The following is a 20802-nucleotide window of genomic DNA, read 5'->3' as shown; positions in this document are numbered from 1 at the left end:
GGCGGTGGGGGGGGTTCCACGGCTGGAACAGGTCCATGGCTTCAGGATGGCCGTGGCCCTCTGGCCCCCACACGGGGCCCGCAGCCACCTGTCCCAGCAGCGGAAACGAGAGAGAGCTTGGGGGGGAGTTTGCCTATTCTTAAATGTGGATCACAGAGGTGGTCACAACTTTAAGTGGCTTAAAGAATTGTCCATATTCAAACTGGCCAGCTGATAGGTTCTATCAGGTCCCAGAGGAAACTGTAAGCGCCCCTCAGCAAGGACATCCCTTCCGGGACTGTGCTTGCTAACCTATGACAGCAGCTCACCATTGCCCTAATAGTCTACATGATTAATTGTACAGGTGAGCAGACAAAATTCTGTCTCTGGAAATTCTGCTGGACAAGTTTAGATGTGATAAGTGATGTACCTAATGAAGGAGATTCAGGCTATTGAAATGGTTTGCTCAGGGTAGGTATATTGACATTCAAGCTTAGTATTTCTATTTTTGAACCAAATAAAACTGATTTTAATTTTGTTTTCCCTAAAATGGCTTTAACTTTGTGTTTTAATGAAATGGGCCTAAATCAAAAGCATTGATATAACCACCAAGTTGTGCCCACAAGTATAATCCACTAGATGCCACTCTTCTCAAGCTATAGGTGGTAGGATGTGTCTGTTTAAAATACAAACAATTAAGTATTTTTTGTTACTAAAAAATAAAATCTTCATTGTGGAAAAAATTTCTGTGTACAGATTGTAACTACAAGTTTCAAAGTGAAGTTCTTGTATTGTCTCTTTAAGGATCTAGGTGAAATTGTCTGGTGGTCAGAGGAGTGGAACTTCTTTCAAGTGATTTCTGAGGAGTTTATAGGCAGTCAGCATTTCTAAAATGCATACCATTTAGTTTCCTCAATGATTTTACGTAAAAAATATAATTTAACTGAAAACTGTTTAGTTTTACATCTGTATGAGAGATTTTTTCAAAGTCATAATTTGTGAATATGAACGTATTTTGACAACAAATAATAAATATCCAGTTTCCTCTGGCTTCTTTTGGTGTTATCACCTGTTATCTGATATACTTCCTTGGTCTACTCTGATAATAAGTAGTGGTATGCTTAGCAATTGTAATTCAAGGTTTTGAAGGGTTATGAATTTGCTAATAAGATAGTGGAGAACATTTATTCATGGAAGCCTGCATTCAGTTCTATCAGTAAAGGAGCCGCTTAAACTGTTCAGTCTTTTAGTTACATCATGTCTTGCTGTTTGGAGCTGTGGTATCTGAATGAATGCATGCTCAGTTGTAGATGCCTTGGCAGCTGGAGCCTCAGTCACCTTCTGACACAATGGTGTTTACTTTTTTGGTTTTTTTGTTGCGTTCTAACAAGTGTATTTTAATAAGATTTTACAAGCCCTTTTCATAAATAGGTCATATAAACCAGAAATGGTTATGGTGGAAGTCTCCCATCTAAATGACATTGTTCATGTTTTTAAGGAGATTATCTGTGAAAAGATTTTTACTTTGTCAGGCATATTTTCCATACGTGTACTGCATGCATAAATATTTGCAGTTGAGCTGGGCTCTGTTCTTTGCAGTCCTGCTTCCATGTTCGTTGGGTCTTCTAATGGTTCTTCTGCTTCTTAGCAGTTTGTTAAATTTCTGTGGTCACACAAAGCCAACTTTATGATTTCACTGCAAGATAAAGGTGAAAAGTAAGATGGTTAGAACTGGAGAGTACTTTTGTTGAAATGAAGTTAATATTTAGATAAAATAATTAGAATAGGAAAATGCTTGGTCATTGAGTAGAACCTCTGGTATAAAAGTTGAAGAACTTATTCAGTAACTAAACTTTGCAGTTTCCTTCTAGAGGAGATAGGCCCTTTCTTTGCATATGGACGTGATGTCTTTCCCTAGTGTGCCATGCACACAGCATCACTGGAAAGAGACCCTAACTGTTCTGACTTCCTCTGTTTCAGTCTGACTGATAAAGTATGCTTTTCCTTTTAAAAAGGTTTCCAGTCTTAGTTGGTATCTGCTTATGGCTCAGAGGTTTGCTGTATTGGCTTTCTGAATGCTTGGTGCCTTATGAGCCTGTATTATTCTTTGTGCAGTATTATGCCTTTTGTTTTTTGGGTGGTTTTTGTTTGCTTGTTTGTTTGTTTTAATAGATTGATTGAGATAGCAGCAAACAGATTCCCTGCTTATTTTGACTCGGATGAAAAGCTGTTCTGCATGACCCGTAGCATCCACCTGTACCGAGAGCTGACCTGCTGCAGTGTACTGAAGAGGTATTCTTTTCCATAGTTTAAAAAAAAAAGCAAAAAACCCACAATTTTGACTGGATTTTCTATATCAATATTTTTGTATATCAAGGTTTTGTAAAGAGTAATTAATTTATTTGAGACCTTTTCATGTGGATACCAGCATGGTGTCTAACAAAGTAACAGAAAGATTGACATTGCTCTTTTCATTTCATAACATGTGACTATTCCACTTGATGTTTTTTAATTTCTGATAGACAATTTCTATGTTATCTGATCCTTCTAAGTCTTTGAAGGGGAATGTTCAAGATACAGATATTCTCTTGGATTGTGGAGAGACCATACTATAAGAGTTACATTTTCCATGAAATAGAGTTTGTTCCTCCAAAGCAGTTTACTTCCAGGAAGATGGGGACTCCTCCAGCAGTGGAAGGGAGGAGTTGTTTAACGATCACCAGCCTGAGTGCTATTGTTGGCAGTGTTGTATTGTCATGTTGTTACCTTATGTTGATTTGTGAACAAATGTCACAATGAAAATTAATTAAGTTACATTTTAGCATCATGTTGTGTGTTTTATGTTAGTGGGAGAATTATTATAAGAATAGTTTCTTTCTAATACAGCTTTATCAGTGAACAGCTAGTAGCATATTAAAGAAACATGGAATGGCTTGGGTTGGAAAAGAGGTTTAAGATCACCTAGTTCCAAACCTCCCATCATAGGCAAGGATAGCATCCACTAGGTCAGGTTGTTAATGGCCCCGTCCAGCTTGGCACTGAACGTTTCCAGGGTTGGGGCATCCACAGCTTCTCTGGGCACCTTTGTGGGTGCCTCACTACCCACTGACTAAAGTATTTCTTCCTAACTTCTAACCTAAATCTCTCTTCTTTTGGTTTAAAACCATTTCCCCTTGTCCTATCATTATCTGCCCATGTAAAAAGTCAGTCTCCCTCCTACTTATAGATCCCTTTGAAGTACTGGAAGGCCACAGAGAGGCAGAGTTTCAATGTCCACTTTACTTGCTGTCTGCCATTCAGGAGTTGTGCAGCATAGTGTTGCTAACTAGAGGTCTTCCAAAAGTTTCTTTTGGAGAGATCCTGCCTTGGGCCCACTGAGCCTCAGATTTCTTTTCAAATCTCTTTAATACATGCAGATGTTAATGGAGGTGATGTGTGAGGAGGGAAAAAGAGGGACTGACTTTCAGCTTATGAAAGGAAACTTTATTTAAAAAAATTTCAGGGTTATAAAATGGTTCTATTGTGTATATAATGATATCAGTGACTTTTTTTTTTTTTCAGGATTATGTCTTTGGAAGAAGAAATTATTTCAAAGAAAGTTAAACTCATAGTAATTGACTCTGTTGCTTCAGTTGTCAGAAAGGAGTTTGATACAAAACTCCAGGGCAATCTGGCAGAGAGAAGTAACTTTTTGACTAGAGGAGCATCAGTGTTGAAGTATTTGGCAGAGGAGTTCTCAATACCAGTAAGTTCTTCTTCCTTTTCTATGTTTTTGTCTTACAGTATTAAGTAATAAAATCAGAGGAGGAGGAAGATGACAGACGAAGACCAGACAATGATTCTAGTAGGAATCTTTAAGCAGGTTCCAGTTGGAATGTAATTAGGAAATGGAAGAACAGTAGTTGTTCTGCTTGGTGTGTTTCTTCTGTGATATTTTTAAAAATCTCTTAGAAATTATTTTTATTTTTTGTTAATTTGTGACTTTAAATAAGAAATTACAAGATTCCCCAGCTGTCTCTCAGTGCGTTGTTTTTGTTTTTTGGTTTTTTTTCCTTAAATCCTACATTTTGTTGCCGTTAAATACTGTTTATCCTGATGGTTCCTTTATACAGTACTGTATTGTCACTGTAACTAGTGTATACCCTGGGTAGCTGAAGATCTTTTTCTGCCTCTGTTTCTTTTACTTAAGTTAATAGAATCTCAAAAAGGCTTATGCTCTGGAACAGCATAAATTCCTTTTGTAGCTGATAATGTATGCTAACTTCTGCAGAAGGGAAGGTAACAGCTCAGCAAATCCTTGTCTGTGGACTTGCCCATAAAATGCAAAGGAAGACATGGACACTCAGTGCAACGACTGGGTAGACCTGACTGAAAAGTGCTTTAGAAGATGTAAACTGCATATGTGTTTGTGTGTGTGTTTATTACGTGATCCACAAAGGGTCATTGCAAAAGATACCATTGAAACTCAACTCTTTAAAGTATTTCCTGGTATGGGTAACTACTCATCACTCTAGTGTAAGGAGAAGCTGTGGTAAGAATGTGAGTAAGACTGGTGGGGCCTTTTCCACTCTGACGCTCCTGAGGTCACAGAAACTATCACATCAGAAGTAGGCTGATGTAACTTAAGAGGAATGGATTTCCTTCTGCTGCGTGACTTCAAGTGTTCTGATGGAGAAGATGAAACCCTGCCTAAGTGCCTTTAAAGTTCATGTACAAAAGATAGCATCCTAGTCAGTGCACCCAGTAATGTTTATACTGCTTTAAGAAGCCTGGAAAGAATTGTGTGTAAGCATGTACACTCTGATATTTTGAGAAAATATTATGCATTCCTTTGAGAAAGGGGAGAATTTTTATGAAAAGACACTATTTTTCTCTATTTCTCCATTTTCTTCTTCTTTAGACAGCCCCAGCCCCTCCTTCTGCCTTCACTGAAATGGTGAAGCTGAGCTGCATTTGAAGCTCTGACATTTCATGCTGCTGTCCTGCTTAGTCAGAGCAACAGTATTGATATGCACAAAAATCTTAGAATTGGACATTATGAAGTAGCCTAAGACTGTGATCCTAATTCTTCCTACATAAGAAGAATATAAAGCTCTTAACATTTAGAGGTTTCATTATGTTAAAGCTGACATGTTTGCTTTGAGACATTTTCAGTACCTGATGTTGAGATTGTTTCTCACTGTGAACACTTCAGCAAGGAGTTCTGGGATTTTTAGCAGGAACCTGTGCTTTGGTTACAGCCTCTGACTTTTTGAATTGGTTGATGAGATGTCTTACCTTTTAATTTAAATCTTTGAAGATCCGTGTAATTACATGTGATACACAAATACACAAATTGGAAACTTGTATGTTTTTAAAGCAACTATTGATTAGATTTTTCCAATTTATTTAATGCAAATGCACTCTGTTTTCGTTTATCATCTTTAGCAAGCATTGCTGGTTGGTTGGTTCTAGAGTATTTTAAATATTTGTTAAAATTTATGTTGCAAAATAAACTCTAGCAAGTATTAGTTAAGAATTCTAGGAGGGCTTGGGCTAGAGATTTGGGTTCTTGCAAACATGGATTCCTAAGCAAGACTGTCTGGCTAACATGCAAAATCCAGTGGTGGAGTGTGTTATGCATCAGCAACTGTTGGTGCAAACCATAAAATCAGTCTGCTGTTCCATATGTTGCATTAACTTCCCTTACAGAGTATCTGAGGTTCTCACTGTAAATAACTGTGTTGGAGTTATTTCAGATGTTTTTACTTACCTAGAAAATCATAAATATAAATTTCTACTTAAGGACATTAGTAAGGTTGCAAAGTGATTTAGATCACTAATAAATTGGACACATGAATATAATGCTTCATGGCACAATCAGTGCAGCTAAATACTAAATCGGGGAGCAATTAGGGAGACTCAAACTGAGGCTGATAGGATTTGAACTTGAAGTCAATCCTTTTGGCTGTAGGTAAAGGTCTGGTGAAAAACTTTGAGTAGTTGAACAAGGGAACTGGAAATTAGGAGATACCAGCTATAACTCTTAATGGAGCAGTACATCTGCTGTTGACAGTCCAGAGAGGGGGGTGAAAAATCAACTTCCAGAGAACAGCCTTGAAAATGAATGGGGGAGAGCAGTCTTAGTAAAGCTTCCTTTGTTTAGCTTAGCTAAGGAAATGTTAAGGGCTTCATTAGTCAATATGCACCTACTCGGCAAAGAGGTATTTGATAAAAGCTCTCTTTGGCTGACACGGGTGTACCACAGGTCTGTGGCTGGAAGCTGAATTAAGCAAGTTCAGACTTCAAATAAGGGGTGTGTTCTTACTGGACTAATTAACCATTGGAATGCATTACTAAACATAAATAGCTGCTTATCATGAGCATGTTTAAGTGGGCGTTCTTCCTCCATTTCCGAAAAGGGAAATGGGTTCAAACAGGGTTAAGTTTGTGGAAACCCTGTGCTACCATGTTATGCCATAGTTAAAAGGATTTTAATGCAGTTATTTTTGTTGGCATTATAAACTCTCTGTTTATAATTATGTGTTCGTGGTGTCAGGTTATTGAGTTTGATGTGCAAGAGTGGCTAGCAGTCATAGTTTTTACCAAACTCAAGGGGAGCTGTTCCAAACCCAGGTAGCTCTGTATGGTATGAAGTATTTGGAAAAAAAATTGACCTTGATTATACCAAAACTGGTAGTTGTTTTTCATTAACCTTTCTACACCTCTATTTTCAGTTTGTAAAATGGGGCAGAACTGTTCATTGAGAAGATGCTGTGAGGATAGGGTCATTGCTAATAACAAAGAACTTGATACTGAGTCCAGGACAATATATAGATGCTCATTGGAAAGAAGCAGTTGCCATCCTCAGTGTAAAATTTAAAACGGTTGTAGTAAATGAAAACTTAATCTATGTCTTGAGATGAGAAAAAAATAATAAACATATTAATTGAATGGTCCCATCTTAGCCACTGAATGAAGCGAGTGAAAGTGGTTTGTGACTGTAATTTTTTACTTGACTGAATTTTTTGCTGTTGTAGGTTTTTTGTGTTTCTTTTTGTTGTTGTTTGTAAAGTACAAAGAAAAGCAAAAGGTTTTTTTTTTAAATTTATGGACATTAGTAAAGCTTAAGTTGTTTCTTAAAAGTCAAGTAGGATGCCTGATCACCTTTTTTTATCTTTTCTTCCATGTAACTTAGCAGTAAGCCCAGGTTCATTCTAGGCATTTTAAGTGATGCCAGAGCAAGAGGCAGCACAAGGCTTAGATCACTTATGGCCGACTGACAGGTGACCTGGCAGCCATACTGATGACTGAACAGTCTCTAAAGCTTTTGCCTCCATGGGGTACTATGTAGCATTGTCCCCTTTTTCTGGCACAGAGCTGAAACCAAAACATCCTTTTTTTCTCCCAGATTTGGTTGGAACTAGCCAGTGAGATCAAAAGCAATTCCTAGAAACTGAGAAGGACAGCTTGATTATCAATCAAACAAAATCCCCTTTTGTTTTGAAATCCAGTGGATATGCAAATCTATATGAAAAAATTACCTTTATCTGTTGATAGAGCATCTTGTAGTTGAGAGCATTTGGATCTGAATGTGTTCTCTTACAATGTGTTGATGCTGTCTACCAGATTACATTTAAGCAACAGTAATGAGTCCTGTATGTTTCCTGTCGAGCTTCCTGGCTTCCTTAACCTTCTGCAAAAGAAAGAAGGTAAAATGCACTTTGGATTTTCTTTCTTCTCTCCTTCTATATTCACAGGAAACTATATATTATTAGTAGGTGGTATTTGGTGAAAATAATTCAGGGTTCGTGCTAGTTAAGAGATGTCTCCTTTTCAGTAAAGAGCTAAAACTAAAACCCAATATGACTAGAATTGTTGTTGAGATTTAAATATTTACCTTATAAAATGAGTTATTCATAGACTCTGATTTTCAAGTCATTAATACTTGAGAAAATGTGTGAAGCTGGCTAGACATCTCCGTGAAAAAGTACTCCAGAAGCGGCAGTAGCAAAACCAGACTGCTTTAAGCATTCTTTTAAATGTCAAATTGAGACTGAAGATGAAATTTATTTTGGAAAACCCTAAGGCTAACCAAATTACAACACTTGCTGTCCTTTCTGCTTTTGTCTGGATTGTGTTCTTAGATCACTGAAGTGAACCTTTGTTATTTATGATCAATATGTTGGTTATTAGTACCAGCAAATGTATAATAGTATGATCTGGTTTTTTTTTATTTGTTCTTTCTGCAATTATGAAGTAACTTAGGATGAGAAACTTTAATCTCTCATGTGTGAATTTTTAGAGCAAATGAAAGACAAACCTTATGTAATTACTCCCCAATGCTTTCATTTTCTATGCTAAGTAAATTAACAGTAGTTCAAGAAGCCCACAAGTTCCACAGGTAATATTTCTCCCCCTTTAGAATTGACATGTTCCACTTAAAACGTAAAAATACACTTGATATTTATGATATGACAACAGATCTGTCACAGTCAATTTTCTTTTCACACTCCGATCTCATAGATTTTAGTTTCAGTGCTTCACAATCACTTATGCATTGTGCTACTTAAACTTACACCCAACATTTTCATTTACTTTAGAAAGCCAAATGTTTAGCTAAATTGTATTTGCCTTTAGGTCGAGTAAGTTTTTTCTTCTCAAAATCAGTTCATATGCAGAAATTACTTGACATCTGCAGTGCCTTTTCTGCTGTCTTTCGTTAAGTGTATTTACTTGTGTTGTCTCATCTTCCTGCAATAAAGTGTCTCAGAACGGAAGTGCTTCTGTTGGCACAGAGGGAATATTCATGCTGTTTTCTTTTTGTTTATAATCAAGTATTCCCATTTGGTCTCATTCTTGCTTCTTTTTGTTCTGTTTGCACATAGATCATTGTTGTCACCTCCTGTACTTTTGACATGTTGTTCTGATATTTGAAAATACTAGTTTAGGGAGTGCAAAACTAATTTCAAAATAAAAGATTTCTGAATTTCAATAAAAATTGTTTAGATCCCAGTTCCCTTTGAATTGGAAATAAATATGTAAAGAGTTTGGTACAAATGGATAGTTGATTTGTTGCTACATTGTGTAGCAACACTGTATGATGACTTTTCCAAAAATATGGGGATACATTAGACTTTCAGGTTACTTTGTCTGCATCTGGACTGTAAGCTGCTGAAATGCAAGCTTGGTTTCTATATTTTGCTATTAAAAAGTATGTTTAGTACCAGTGTTACAGAAACAGTAATTGAATTATCTTTGCAGGTTGTTTAAATCTAGAATAAGCGAAACTTTACTTGAAAAAATTAGGGAACTACTTCCATTTTGAAGTTTTCTAAAAAGAGAAATCTCTTACAAGTTATACCACATTGAAACATGCATTTCTTTAACGAAGAGTTAACCTTAACAGAAGAAAATAATTTGGAATTGAGTTACCAGAACTTAACTAGCCATATATAGGCCAAATGTGGTTCAAACTTGTTTTTAGTGGTGAGAATTCAGTGGAAAGTATGGGTCCTTTTCTGTTAAGCTGCTGATATTTATGTATAGTGTCATGTCACTCAGGTTTTAAGCATATTTTGGGTTTATGTATGTATGTGAACTTGAATACCCTTTCCAACTGCTAATAGAAGCATCTTCATATTTCTACATAATCACACTGAACTCTTGGCCATCTGCTTGCTCAAGGTTTATGTAATGATGTAGTTCTCCTTTCAGTGTGGGGCTGCTACTTGTGTTGTTCCTCTCCTCCTCCCTTCATATGAGTAGCTTTCATACTTTTTTCCATTAAGTTTGTGTATTCCTCTAGGCAGCAGCATGAAAGTTAAAACAATGTGACTGGTTAGAAGACACAGTAGAGCACCTGAACCTGCAGAATTTTATTAAGATAATTAACCAGGTTCTTGGAGAAACTGAGTAGTCCTCCAATCAACTCAATAGGATGAAAAGATCCTAGTGTCTTATGCTAATCATTCTGTGAACATTACCCACAGAAGCATAAATATTTAGAATAATGTAGATATTGCACAATTTGCTGACTTTATTCTTCTGTATGAAACAAAGAATCTTTGAGTAGACCTGCCTTTGTTTTGAGCCATGGAAAACAGTAGTTAGTTTGTTTCATAAGTCAGGAAGATTACTTCCAAAACTAATTTTCTTGTAATAAAAAACAATTCTTGTTCTCTTCAAGATGTTTCACTTCCCCTGCACCAAAATTCATGTTGGTGTTCATGGCCTCATTAAATGGTGAACTGAACAACATTAGAAAATGGCATTCGTGCTAGCTGTATCAGAATTTTTGGTTTCAAACATATTCTTTTTTGGTATAAAGAGGAGCACCTAACCTTGTTCAGTGCACTTCATCTGCTTAAGTAACAAATAGTTTGTGAAATGAGTGTGGTGAGGCACTGGAACAGTTTGTCCAGAGAAGTTGCAATGCACCATCCCTGGAAGTTTTCAAGGCCAGGTTGGATGAGCAACTTTATCTAGCAGAAGGTTCCCTGCCCATGGCAGAGGAGTTGGAACTAGATGATCTTTAAGGTTCCTTCCAACCCAAACCATTCTATGATGTTAAGATTTCCTACCATGTAATATTTAGCAGTACTTTCATGCCCAGAACTGAGTCTATAGCTTGGATTTTTAAATTAAATATTATAGTGTTAGCCTTTATTTTTTTACCTGCTTAAAAAGTAAACGTCAGAATTTCACATTTATGTGAACAATGCCATTTGTAATGTGGGATTTGGCATGAATTTTAATTTTTGTTGTTGTTTACTTGGGAAGCCAAGATGGTTAAAGGGGACGTACAGAACAGCATTCCTTCTTTGCCCTTGCTAAAACTTCATAAACTCAGTCTTTATTGGCAGACTGTTTATGTTTCAATTATTCCTCCACTCCACAGTATTGAGCAAAAACCAGTTTTGAGGAGTTAATTTGAATGTTAAGTGTTGTTAGAGTGGCAAAGTTAGATGGCTTTGTCTTTATGGTTGTTAAAAATTATCCTCAGAAGGCACAGCTTTGTTTTAGTTTAAAATAGCTGGTTAAAATGTAATTATAACTGTCTGCAGTACTGCTGCCATTTGTGTTCTTTTTTAAATGTGTCTGGAGAATATATGTTTATGCAGTTTATGGCCTGACACTGTTCCTTTTGGACCATCTATACCATAAAAAGTTCAATACTGCTGAGAAAAAGGAATGAGGAATGGTAGAACAATGTTTCCTGTTTTCATGTGGTGATGAAAAGGAGGTAGTTTAAAGTTATGTGATACTTGAATTCAGTTTGTTTTTTCTTTTAAAGTATTCCCTTCATTGCTTTTTCCATTTTACAGTGCAAGTGACTTTGCCAAAAGCTATCATTCTGCACAATTGCACATATGAAATTATGCAGAAAGAACCCACCAGGCTTAACATATAGGAGAGGGAGTTGAGAGGAATGAGATTTTGTTACCAGATTTGTTTTTGATCTGCTGTATGATTATGCACAATATTTGCTATAAAGTAGGGCAGGCACTTTCTCTGATATCTGCCTTGACTTGAATTTCTGAAAGAGTTCTTCCAAAATAAATAAGCAGTTTCTTGTGTCTTCCAACCCTCATTGTTGTTACAATTCTCTGAGTTACCTTCAGCTGATTTACATAATCTTGAAAGTGAGGTGCCCAAAAGTGGACAATATTCCAGATGAATCTCTAGCAAAGTGTAGTCATGGAGAAGGATTTCTTCTCATGCCTTGCAGGACATCTCATGCTTATGCATTGTAACCCAGTTTGCTTTCTTTGCAACAGCCTGATGCTGTTTACTTACCAGTTATTAAAATCTTGGATCTGCATTTGCTGACTTTGTTGTTTAGCTAGTTGCTCCTTCTAATGTTATTTTTCCTGACTGGCCAAGATGATTTTGAATTCTGATCTCATGGTTTACCTGCAATCTCCTCCCTGCTTACTTGTTTTTCAAGAAAATTGATTATTCTTTCCATTACAGATTCTTTGTGTAACTATTGGATATAACAAGATTTCATGCAGACTCTACAACTTTATTCAATGAGAGACCTTTAAACACTGATGATTGCTATGTGTCATTTTCCAATAAACTTTGCATAGATTAATCTAGGTTATAGTTTCCTAGTTTTAGTAACATACTTATGTATGATGTTCTGTTGCTAAAATAAAAATACAGTATTTGGCAGGGTTTTTTTTGTTTGGGTTGTTTTTGTTTTGTTTTGTTTTTTTCCCCTGCCCTATCACATTGTTATTCTGTATGTGCTGTAAAAAACAACAGTTAATTGTACTGATGGGCTTTTATGCCTTGGCTTGGGAGTTTAGGGTTTGACAAGATGTACTGTTTTGACTGTATGAAAAACTGCCTGAACCTTTAGGCCAATAATCTATTTGTGACTGCAGAGAAGTACTTATGTTTTGAGTATTCAATGCTTTTTTTGCATTTTTTCTTGTGCTTTTTCCTTGTCCTCTGATTTTATTTAAACTGTAAGTTCTCTAGGAATATTTCTGCATTTGCATAATGTACAGCTGAAAGTGATTCTAGTCTTTAGACGGGATAACAATGTAAAGAATAGTTGACCAGATTGCAAGTTGTTAGAAAAATCTTGATGGGTCTTGAGCTCTTTGTTGAATCTTGAGCTCCTGTATGAGCTCAGTATAGACAAATGAGTGATTTGATTTCCAGATTCTCTAGTGTTTGTTTGCTTTTTGGTTATTCAGCCCCTGGACTTCTGGGAATAGTGAGGACCAGCTCTGCAATTGTTACTCCTAAATAATATTGTACCAGCCCCCCTGAGGCATAAAGGGATGGGGATAAAACAAAATTAAGATTGGGCAATGCTATGTCTCTTATAATACAAATGTGCCCAGAGATCAAAAGTAAAATTTTACTTTCTTGGAAACTGGCAGCAGTAGAAGTGATGGTACCACTTCCTTCTTTGTGTCTACAGGGCTGCTTTGTGAGAGCATTGCAGTCATGTGGAACTAGGTGTGCTGCTGAGGCTGCTTTTTAATCAGATATGGTCTGGAAGCTCCATGATGCAGTCTGCTTGCTGCTAACTGCAGAACCTGCCTTTTGCAGTCTGCAAAATTTCCTTCTTTCTACATGTAATAACAGACAACCAGACTAAACTACTGCAGCTAGATGGTTGATGATCCTGTGCTGCCTTGAAAATAGAATTATCTAGGTTTACAGGACAAGCTTTTCAGTCTGCACTTTTTCTTCTGCTGTTGAGGCTCTTGTGCGTTAGAAGAGTTCTTTGTTTTGCTCTGGTTTCCTTACTCTGTTTTGATTGGAATTGGAATCTGTGATCTATAACATAAAGTCTCCTGAGAAACTTCATTCTGACTTTTCTACAAGAAGACTCCATCTTCTTTATTGAGAACAACTATGTTTTATATCATTGTTCTCTGAAGTTTCAGCTGTATGTGTTAATTTTTTCACCCCAGTTTTCTATTTAAAGTAGAAAACCTATCATTTTAATAGCAAGCATTTTAATTAATTTGGCAGAAATTTGGTATAAAACTGAGGGAGAGCCATTTCAAATACAGATTCCTTTGAGAGTCTACATGATCTCAGCAACCTCATCAAAACTGTCATGTTACCTCTCTCTAAAATGCGTAGCTATATCTCATTTGAGAATCTAGCATTTCTGCTGTAATATAGTAGGTAAACAAAATGAGATTTCAAAGTTTTTATTGAATAGGACTGAAAAGTTTTCTGCAAAGTTTTGATTAGAGCTGCTGGTTTTTCTTGGTAAGACTACATCTGAATTTTTGTAAAGACAGTATCTCTTTCCAATTCAATAATCCTAACATCTGATACTCCAATTTGGATGAGCTGTATTGCCCACCCCAGCATTAAAATAACTTTCTTTGCCTCTAGATTACAGTTTTTTGCATACTTTACTTTTGTATTTATCATATCTCAGACTTTTGACCTAGGCAAAGAGTGCTTTTCTCTTCAACAGTATCCGAGGTCTTGACTGGATTCTTGGCAGTCCAAAGTATTACATATTTCATTATGTTCTGATTAGCAAGATACACTAATACATGAACTAAACACTGTTTTTTTACACAACTGAAACTCTTAGTTCTTGAGAGAAAAATTGCTTTAGTAGTATTTACTACTTAGATGCTTTTTGTAACTTCATAAAGATCTCCCCTAGGGAAAAAGGGTGCTTGCTTAATGCTGCAGGCACATGCTGGTGCTCTAGGTACTTTACTTATCAAGAATATTAAGTTAAGTAAAATGGTTTCAGATATTGGCAGTCTTTGAAATACCAAACTGAAGTTATTTTTCTATAAACTTTATAAAGGCTATGAAAAATACTAGTGAGCTACAACTGTGTAATTGGAAGTTCAGTGTGGGGTGATGTGTCTTTTTCTATCAGTCTTAAATTTTTGCGTCACCGAAGGTTGGCCTTTGTTGGGCTTGTGTAACTTCCTCTGGTTGCATGGAAGAGCTCTATGTCACAGCTCTTTCTGGAATTGTAATGGAAACAGTCATACCTGGGCAGTGAGTACAAAGTTTCTGAGGAGCCCTTGGGTACAGAACATAGGCACAGAACTAGAGTACTGTGTATTTAGAGCAGATATTTTTTTATTCTGCTTCTGTGATGTCCCTAATCTAGAGCTGCTAGAAGCAAAGAGAGGCTGCTGAAACACTTTGTGAAGCTTGCTCCTGCTTGTCATATTTTCAAGGAGGAGATTGACAATAGTAAAGGAGATAGTTATTTTAGAGATACTGTTTGAGATTGGCAGCAACACTTACTGCTTTGTCTCCTTTCTCAGTTGGCTTAAGGGAGTCACAGGAGAGCCACCACCAGCAATGTGGAAATCCACTGACCTGCAGCTGCCATTCTGGAGGTGTCCCTAGAAAAGAAGACATCAGATACAAGCTGCAAGCAGAATAAATTACCTGTGCAAATCACAAGTGACACACTGGTAGTAGGTTAATTGAGCCTGCTTACAGAAAGCACGAGTAGTCAAAAATCAAGAGGTGGTCAACCAGTGGCAGAGATTAAACAGGAACGAGGGGATAATGCATGCTTTTTTCTTTCCTACCTGCCTTGTAATTCATTTCACTATCACATTTGCAACTGGTTTGTGCTTGCTTATGAGCCTGAACAAGGATGTAAACCAGCTGAAAAAGCAAACCAGGGGAAAAAATGTAGTGGGCAATTGTGCAGCTGAAGAGGCACTAATATAGGCAGAAAGGAGGAGCAGGAGTGTGTGGTTTCTGGCAGTAGCACAGATTTTGAATGTAAAACTGCATCTTCAGTAAAAAGGATAGCATGAGTAAAAATGCTAGAGGGATCATTACTGAGAAGAAGCAAAGAAAAACCTTGAAACATTCTTTAAACTTTGAACAGTTCTAGGACAGCCTGTATAACATACCATAATTACAATGCTTTGTACTTTGACTAAAGGTGAACCAATGCCTGGTTTTATACAACCTATGCTTACACCGCTTAGGGCTTTTGTGCACTGTTAGGTCAGTGTCCTGGTTTTAATCTGCACATTCTGATTTTAAAATGCATCATAATATGCTGTATTTGGAGTTGTAATTTATCTGTGCATAATGAATTATAGCTGAGGTCAGAAATTATGCTGAATAGTAGATTTTCAAACCACAGTATTTCTTCCTGTGCTAAAATTCAGAATGATATGTATAACAATCCATAAAATAGTTGGTATGGTTCATAACATGCTTGTGTTCCTTTATTATTAATAGTTTCATATCCATCTGTCAGTGTGCTATGGCCGAACTGTTACCCAAATTTTTGCAGCTGCTGCTTTAAGAGTCTGTATAATATAATTATCTCCAGCTCCTGTTCTTTGTCTGCTAGTAAGAGGGAATTTTACTGAGAACTTACTAAATTGTCCAAGACTGTAAGTTCAAGTTCAGGTGAAAGTCTGTGATCTTGATTTAACTTACTTGGCATGTGGTACTTTTCCTGTTCTTTTGTTTGGACTACATTGGTTGCAGCAGTTGTTTCAAGTAATAGTGGTTTGTTTAATCTCATTAGAAGTTCTGTACATAGTTGTTGTAGTCCTGTATCTTGTTGTACTATTTTTAAGAACATTTTGTGCAAATTATAGCTGCTGATTTGATCTGAAGATAGAGCCTGTAGTGAGGTCTGATTTGAAATGAATGGGGCTATGGTAGTATGTGGGGGGCTTTTTGATACCCTCTGTTAAAACGTGGATGAAGATGAATTTGTTTGCAGCAAAGTTAGCTCTTGATGTAGAAAGTAGTATGTATGTAGATTGCCAAAGGACTTTGTGCTTGATACTGAACAGTTACTGGAGAATAACAGTTCAGATTATTGCTAAAGCAAAATAGTTTCATACTAGTTCCTTGGAGATGCAAAGTTTCCAGAAGTATTTGTGTGGTCCTCTGTGTGTGCATGTGGTTTTTTAAAATTCCAGTGCTGTCAAATTCCAAGGACCACAATTTGTAAATCACAATAGATACACACTTTTTTTCTTTTTTTTTTTTGTGCCAGGTAAAATCTGTTAGCATACATATGAAATTTCTTTAATTATAAAGTAATACTTGTGTATGTTTGAAAGAATTTTTGCCTCCTAGAATAACATATTTTTTGCTGATAGGATATGATGAAATAGTTGTCATCTTTAAAAAAACAATGGTAGGGAAAAAATTGCATTGTGTATACATGACTGTCTCACCTGCATTTGGTCCAATCATTCACCTCTGACTGGATCTCTTGCCAGTCTAAGATGGTGGTTGTTAAAATGGAAACAAGTTATGCTTCCATTAATTCCCAAAGCCCTAAAGTTATTCTCCTGTCAGAGGCCAATTATTACCAGCCATTAAGTGATAGTAGACTGGTCTGTTACTAGGATTGTATTTCAGTGGCCTTCATTTCTTGTGTGTTTGGGGCTTTTTTCTGTTTATGGAGTGTTTGTCAATAGGGCTAGTTTGAAAGAATGTCTTCTTTTTGGTTATTTCAATGCTCATTTTTACTTTGAGCTCCATTTGCCCTAAAGCACCACAGTTTTGCTGTAGGCTTTGCAACCATTCCTTCTGAAGGAATAATTGACTAGGAATAATAGTTACATGTTTCTCCTCTCAAGGCTGAACAATCTGTGCAGAAGCATTTACTCTTTCTTCTTGGTCACTGCAGCTGAGTCTTTGGATGGTAGAGGTGAGGCCTGCATACTGGTCATTATCTCATGGATTATTGCTACAATGACTTAGATACTGCTCTTTTGTTCATAGAGCACTCCAAATATAAGGAGGTGCTAAACAGAGGAGATCTGTGAATAGCTAGGAAATGAGAGCTTGTATAGCAACTTAATTTGCTGTTTCTGGAGTGCAGTAAACTACTGGAACTCTGTACATTTCACCAACTTGTTTGGAGTGAACAAGGCAGCCTGGGTGGTAGATGCTGCTTAAAAATGTGGACCTAGCCCTGGTACACGTGTAGAGCCTTTTGAAGTTTGGAGCAGGAAACCTAAGAATTTGTAGCCAGGCCCAAAGCCTATTCATGTCATGCAAACACTGCAACTGATTCTGTTAAACCTAACTGTATTATTTATCTAAGTTTGGGTTTTTGTAACTGTGATGTTCCTCAAATACTGAGCATTACCAAAGAAATGCTGGTAATTAAGAATGATCTGTCACTTTATCCCAGTTCATCTGAAGGATAGACAACACTGACTCTCTTGGCGTAGCAAACTGCCTTCTTTCTAGCAGCCGAATAACTGACATTTCGGATTCTGCTGTTTAAGGAATGATGTAAGTAATTGGCATTTTTTTGAGGCAAAACATAATTTATATTTGGTCCATAAATTTTGCTAAATGTGAAGAGAAACTCAAGGAAAATGAAATTTCTGTGGTACCAGACAAAGATGCCTGATTCATGATGCTGTGGTATCAGTGATAAAAGTCATAGAGGTTGTATTCCTGAAATCTGAAAAGTACACACAAACTCAGTTGCTGTCATGTGATTCTGTCAGAAACTAGATGGAATTACAGTGTTAAAATATTTTTTATCAATTCTAGAGATTTTTCAGTAATCCATGTACTAACACAATCTGTGACCTCAGAGTATTTCTATTACTTCAGCTTCTTTCTCAGCTTCAATAAATCTCCTTTCCAATTCAGAGTTGTAACTGATGAGGTAAAGCGAAGAAAGACTGATAGGAAGTGGTGTGAAAGTTTGGGAGTTTTTTAATTAGCTCAGTTGATGCAGTCAGGAAAAGGGAGAGCTCACTAGAAATCTGAAGAGGAGCTTGGGGAAACCTGCCTGTCAGTTGGTCTAGTAGAGTATTTCTGCCTGTAAACATTCCTTTGTCTAGTTTAGGCTCTGTGGAGTTACTGATGAGCAGAGACATTAAGCTTTCCTACTTTTGCTGTGTCATTTAATCTGAAAAGTTCATTTATGTTTAAATTGCAGGTTTGTAATACACTGTAAGACACCAAATGCTTGTGGTCATTTGTAGCCCTTTGAATGTGAGCGATCTAGTAAAGTACACACTACTAATATACTTAATAATTTGGCATGAATGAATTTCTTTTTGGATCCACTCTCCTAGTGTAGACATGTGGAAGTTTTATCAGAAGAATAAAGACAGCAGAGTTTTTTTGTGAAATACAAATATTTGTAAATTATTTTGTAGAACAAACAGCTTGTAGTTTTTGATCATGCTGAAATGGAACCTCCTCCCCCTTCCTGCAACAAATTTTAAAGCAATTGGAAGTGAAAACTGACATTGAGACCTCTCTTGAGTTTTTGCTTTGTCATCACCCTGGAGCTTTATCTATTGTATATAGCCGTTGAGATCATCTGTCTTTCTCCTAAAGGTTTTCTTTTTCCTTTCCTTCAGTAGGTACCTCTCCTGTTTTGCCTTTTATTGTTTATCCTTCCTCTTATCTGCTCTAATTTCCAGTTTAAAGACACCTTTAAATCTACCATCTTGTTATACAAGTCTCAAAACTAAATCTAATTTCAATCAAGAGTGATTTTTTTCTTGGAAGTAGTGAAGAAAGTGCAGCCTAAATTGAAGTTAAACCCCTTTGTGTGATTTTCTTGCTAGTCTTCTGTTTTCCACTCTCTTCTTTACATTCTTCATTTTATCTGTTCAAGGCTGAAGGGGTGTTCCCCACATGCTTTACAACAGCTGTTGGTTTACAATGCCTGTTTAGTCATAGCTGAATTTCTTGGATTTTTTAGTTTTCTGAAATAAGCACAGCCATGTTGTCCTGGCCAGTTAGAATGAAAATGTGTGTGGCTGAAAAATTCAGGCTGTACTCATCAGACTTAGACTCACTAATATTTTATGTATTTTATATATGTGGTGAAGGTGAAATAACACTCATAATTTTCTGACAATGCTGTGGACTTTTGTATATGCATAAATATGTAATCATACACAAATAAATCTGCACTTTATCTTATGAGGTATTTAATTTTTTTCCTGAATAACTTTTTTCACTGGTATGATAGGATGCAATATCCTTGCATTTTGACTTGTTCATCTGTATTCTGCTGTAGTTCCTACATCCTTTGGAAAGGAACAGCTGTGTTGCTAAGTGGTCTTTTTTTTAAACTTGGGTATCATTGTATCAGCTTGTGCTTTCTTGAATTCATCTCTCCCATTCACTTTTCTTATTTTTGCAAATATTTCTCCAGTCTTTTTAAGACCTTCTTGAATGCTAAACCTGTCTTATTTAGATTCCTTCCATTTGTGGTGCTCATGCACAAGCATTTTGCAGGAACGGTACAGGCGATTTTTGGTGCTGGATATTGTGCTGTGGTTTATTTGTTCCTCTCAATTCAGTTAGAGCACTAATTAGACAACAGATGTGTTTTTCAGCTGTATAGGTTAAGACTAAACTTAAATGTCCTAGTTCTTCTCAGGTATGTTTTCTCTATTGATAAAATGAAATATAGGTATGGCAGGTGATTTGCAAGAAATAATTTCAACAAGGTTCTCTAATTATACTGAAACTGTAGGGACTGGCTCTTGAGTTATCAAAACTTAGATAGAATTAATTCCCTGTTCTAGAAGTCATTGCAATCTATTTTTTTCTTCAATTTTTTGGACATTGAAATACTAGCATTTACATTAAAATACTAATCATAGAAGCATTTTCAAGAACTGCAAGGAGATTTTTTTATTCATGTGGGTTTTTTGGTTGCTCATTCTATGTAAATTGCATAAATGCTCTGGCAATGCTGGAAGAATATAGAGATGATGTAGAAAGGAGCCAACTACCTTTTAAAAGATGAATCACAGGCGTTTTTTGTTTTCCATATTTTCTGAATACCAAATACATAGGTATTCTGAATTGTATTCTATTATTCATTTTGTATTGCACCAGCTCATTGTCTTTAATTTTTGTTCCATTGATCGCTTTTCAGAAGATGTTCATGGCCTTTTGATAGACAAATTCTAGTAGCTAGATGTCGAACTAGAAGTTGTTTGGATTATATTCTTAGCTGTGTTGTCTGATACATCCCCTGGCTCAAATTTGATATGCACAGGAAAAAGAACCTTTAATGAAAAGGCCTGAGGATGAAGAATTCTTTATGGCAAGTCTTATTTGCTCAAGACTGAAATAAGTTTGGTATTCCTACTATGATGTCCAGTGTACTGTCCTATAAAGATTTTGGGTGGTTTATTTCAGACTAAGTTGTTGAGTGTGTATTTTGTACGGTGCCTGATTAAATTTGCTTTTGACTGTGACGGCTGTCTGGCTATTGCCTATGGAAAACTGGAACTGTTTCTACAAGCAAATCAATTATGTTAATTTAGATTCTTGCAGTAAGTGTCTAATCAGTGCTTGCTGGAGAATAATAAGTATAGGTGGAGTTGT

General features: G+C 36.4%; 1 protein-coding gene across 4 annotated transcripts in view; it reads left to right on the top strand.

The window, feature by feature from the left end:
• RAD51B (RAD51 paralog B) overlaps window positions 1-20802 on the top strand; it is a 434917-nt gene that overhangs the window by 68745 nt on the left and 345370 nt on the right. For all 4 annotated transcript variants that reach the window (XR_001864437.1, XM_017741917.1, XM_008639532.2 and 1 more), the window contains exons 7-8: window positions 2152-2271; window positions 3541-3724. Coding sequence is in view for 3 of the 4 variants with exons in the window: in XM_017741917.1 (XP_017597406.1) it covers window positions 2152-2271; window positions 3541-3724 (304 nt within the window). In the remaining variant the exon portion in view is untranslated. The remainder of the gene's footprint in view (window positions 1-2151; window positions 2272-3540; window positions 3725-20802) is intronic.

Source organism: Corvus brachyrhynchos, unplaced genomic scaffold (assembly GCF_000691975.1).
Source record: "Corvus brachyrhynchos isolate BGI_N302 unplaced genomic scaffold, ASM69197v1 scaffold115, whole genome shotgun sequence".
NCBI classification, from domain to species: domain Eukaryota; kingdom Metazoa; phylum Chordata; class Aves; order Passeriformes; family Corvidae; genus Corvus; species Corvus brachyrhynchos.
Note: the sequence above shows the minus strand (reverse complement) of the source record. Positions and strands in the feature narration are given on the sequence as shown.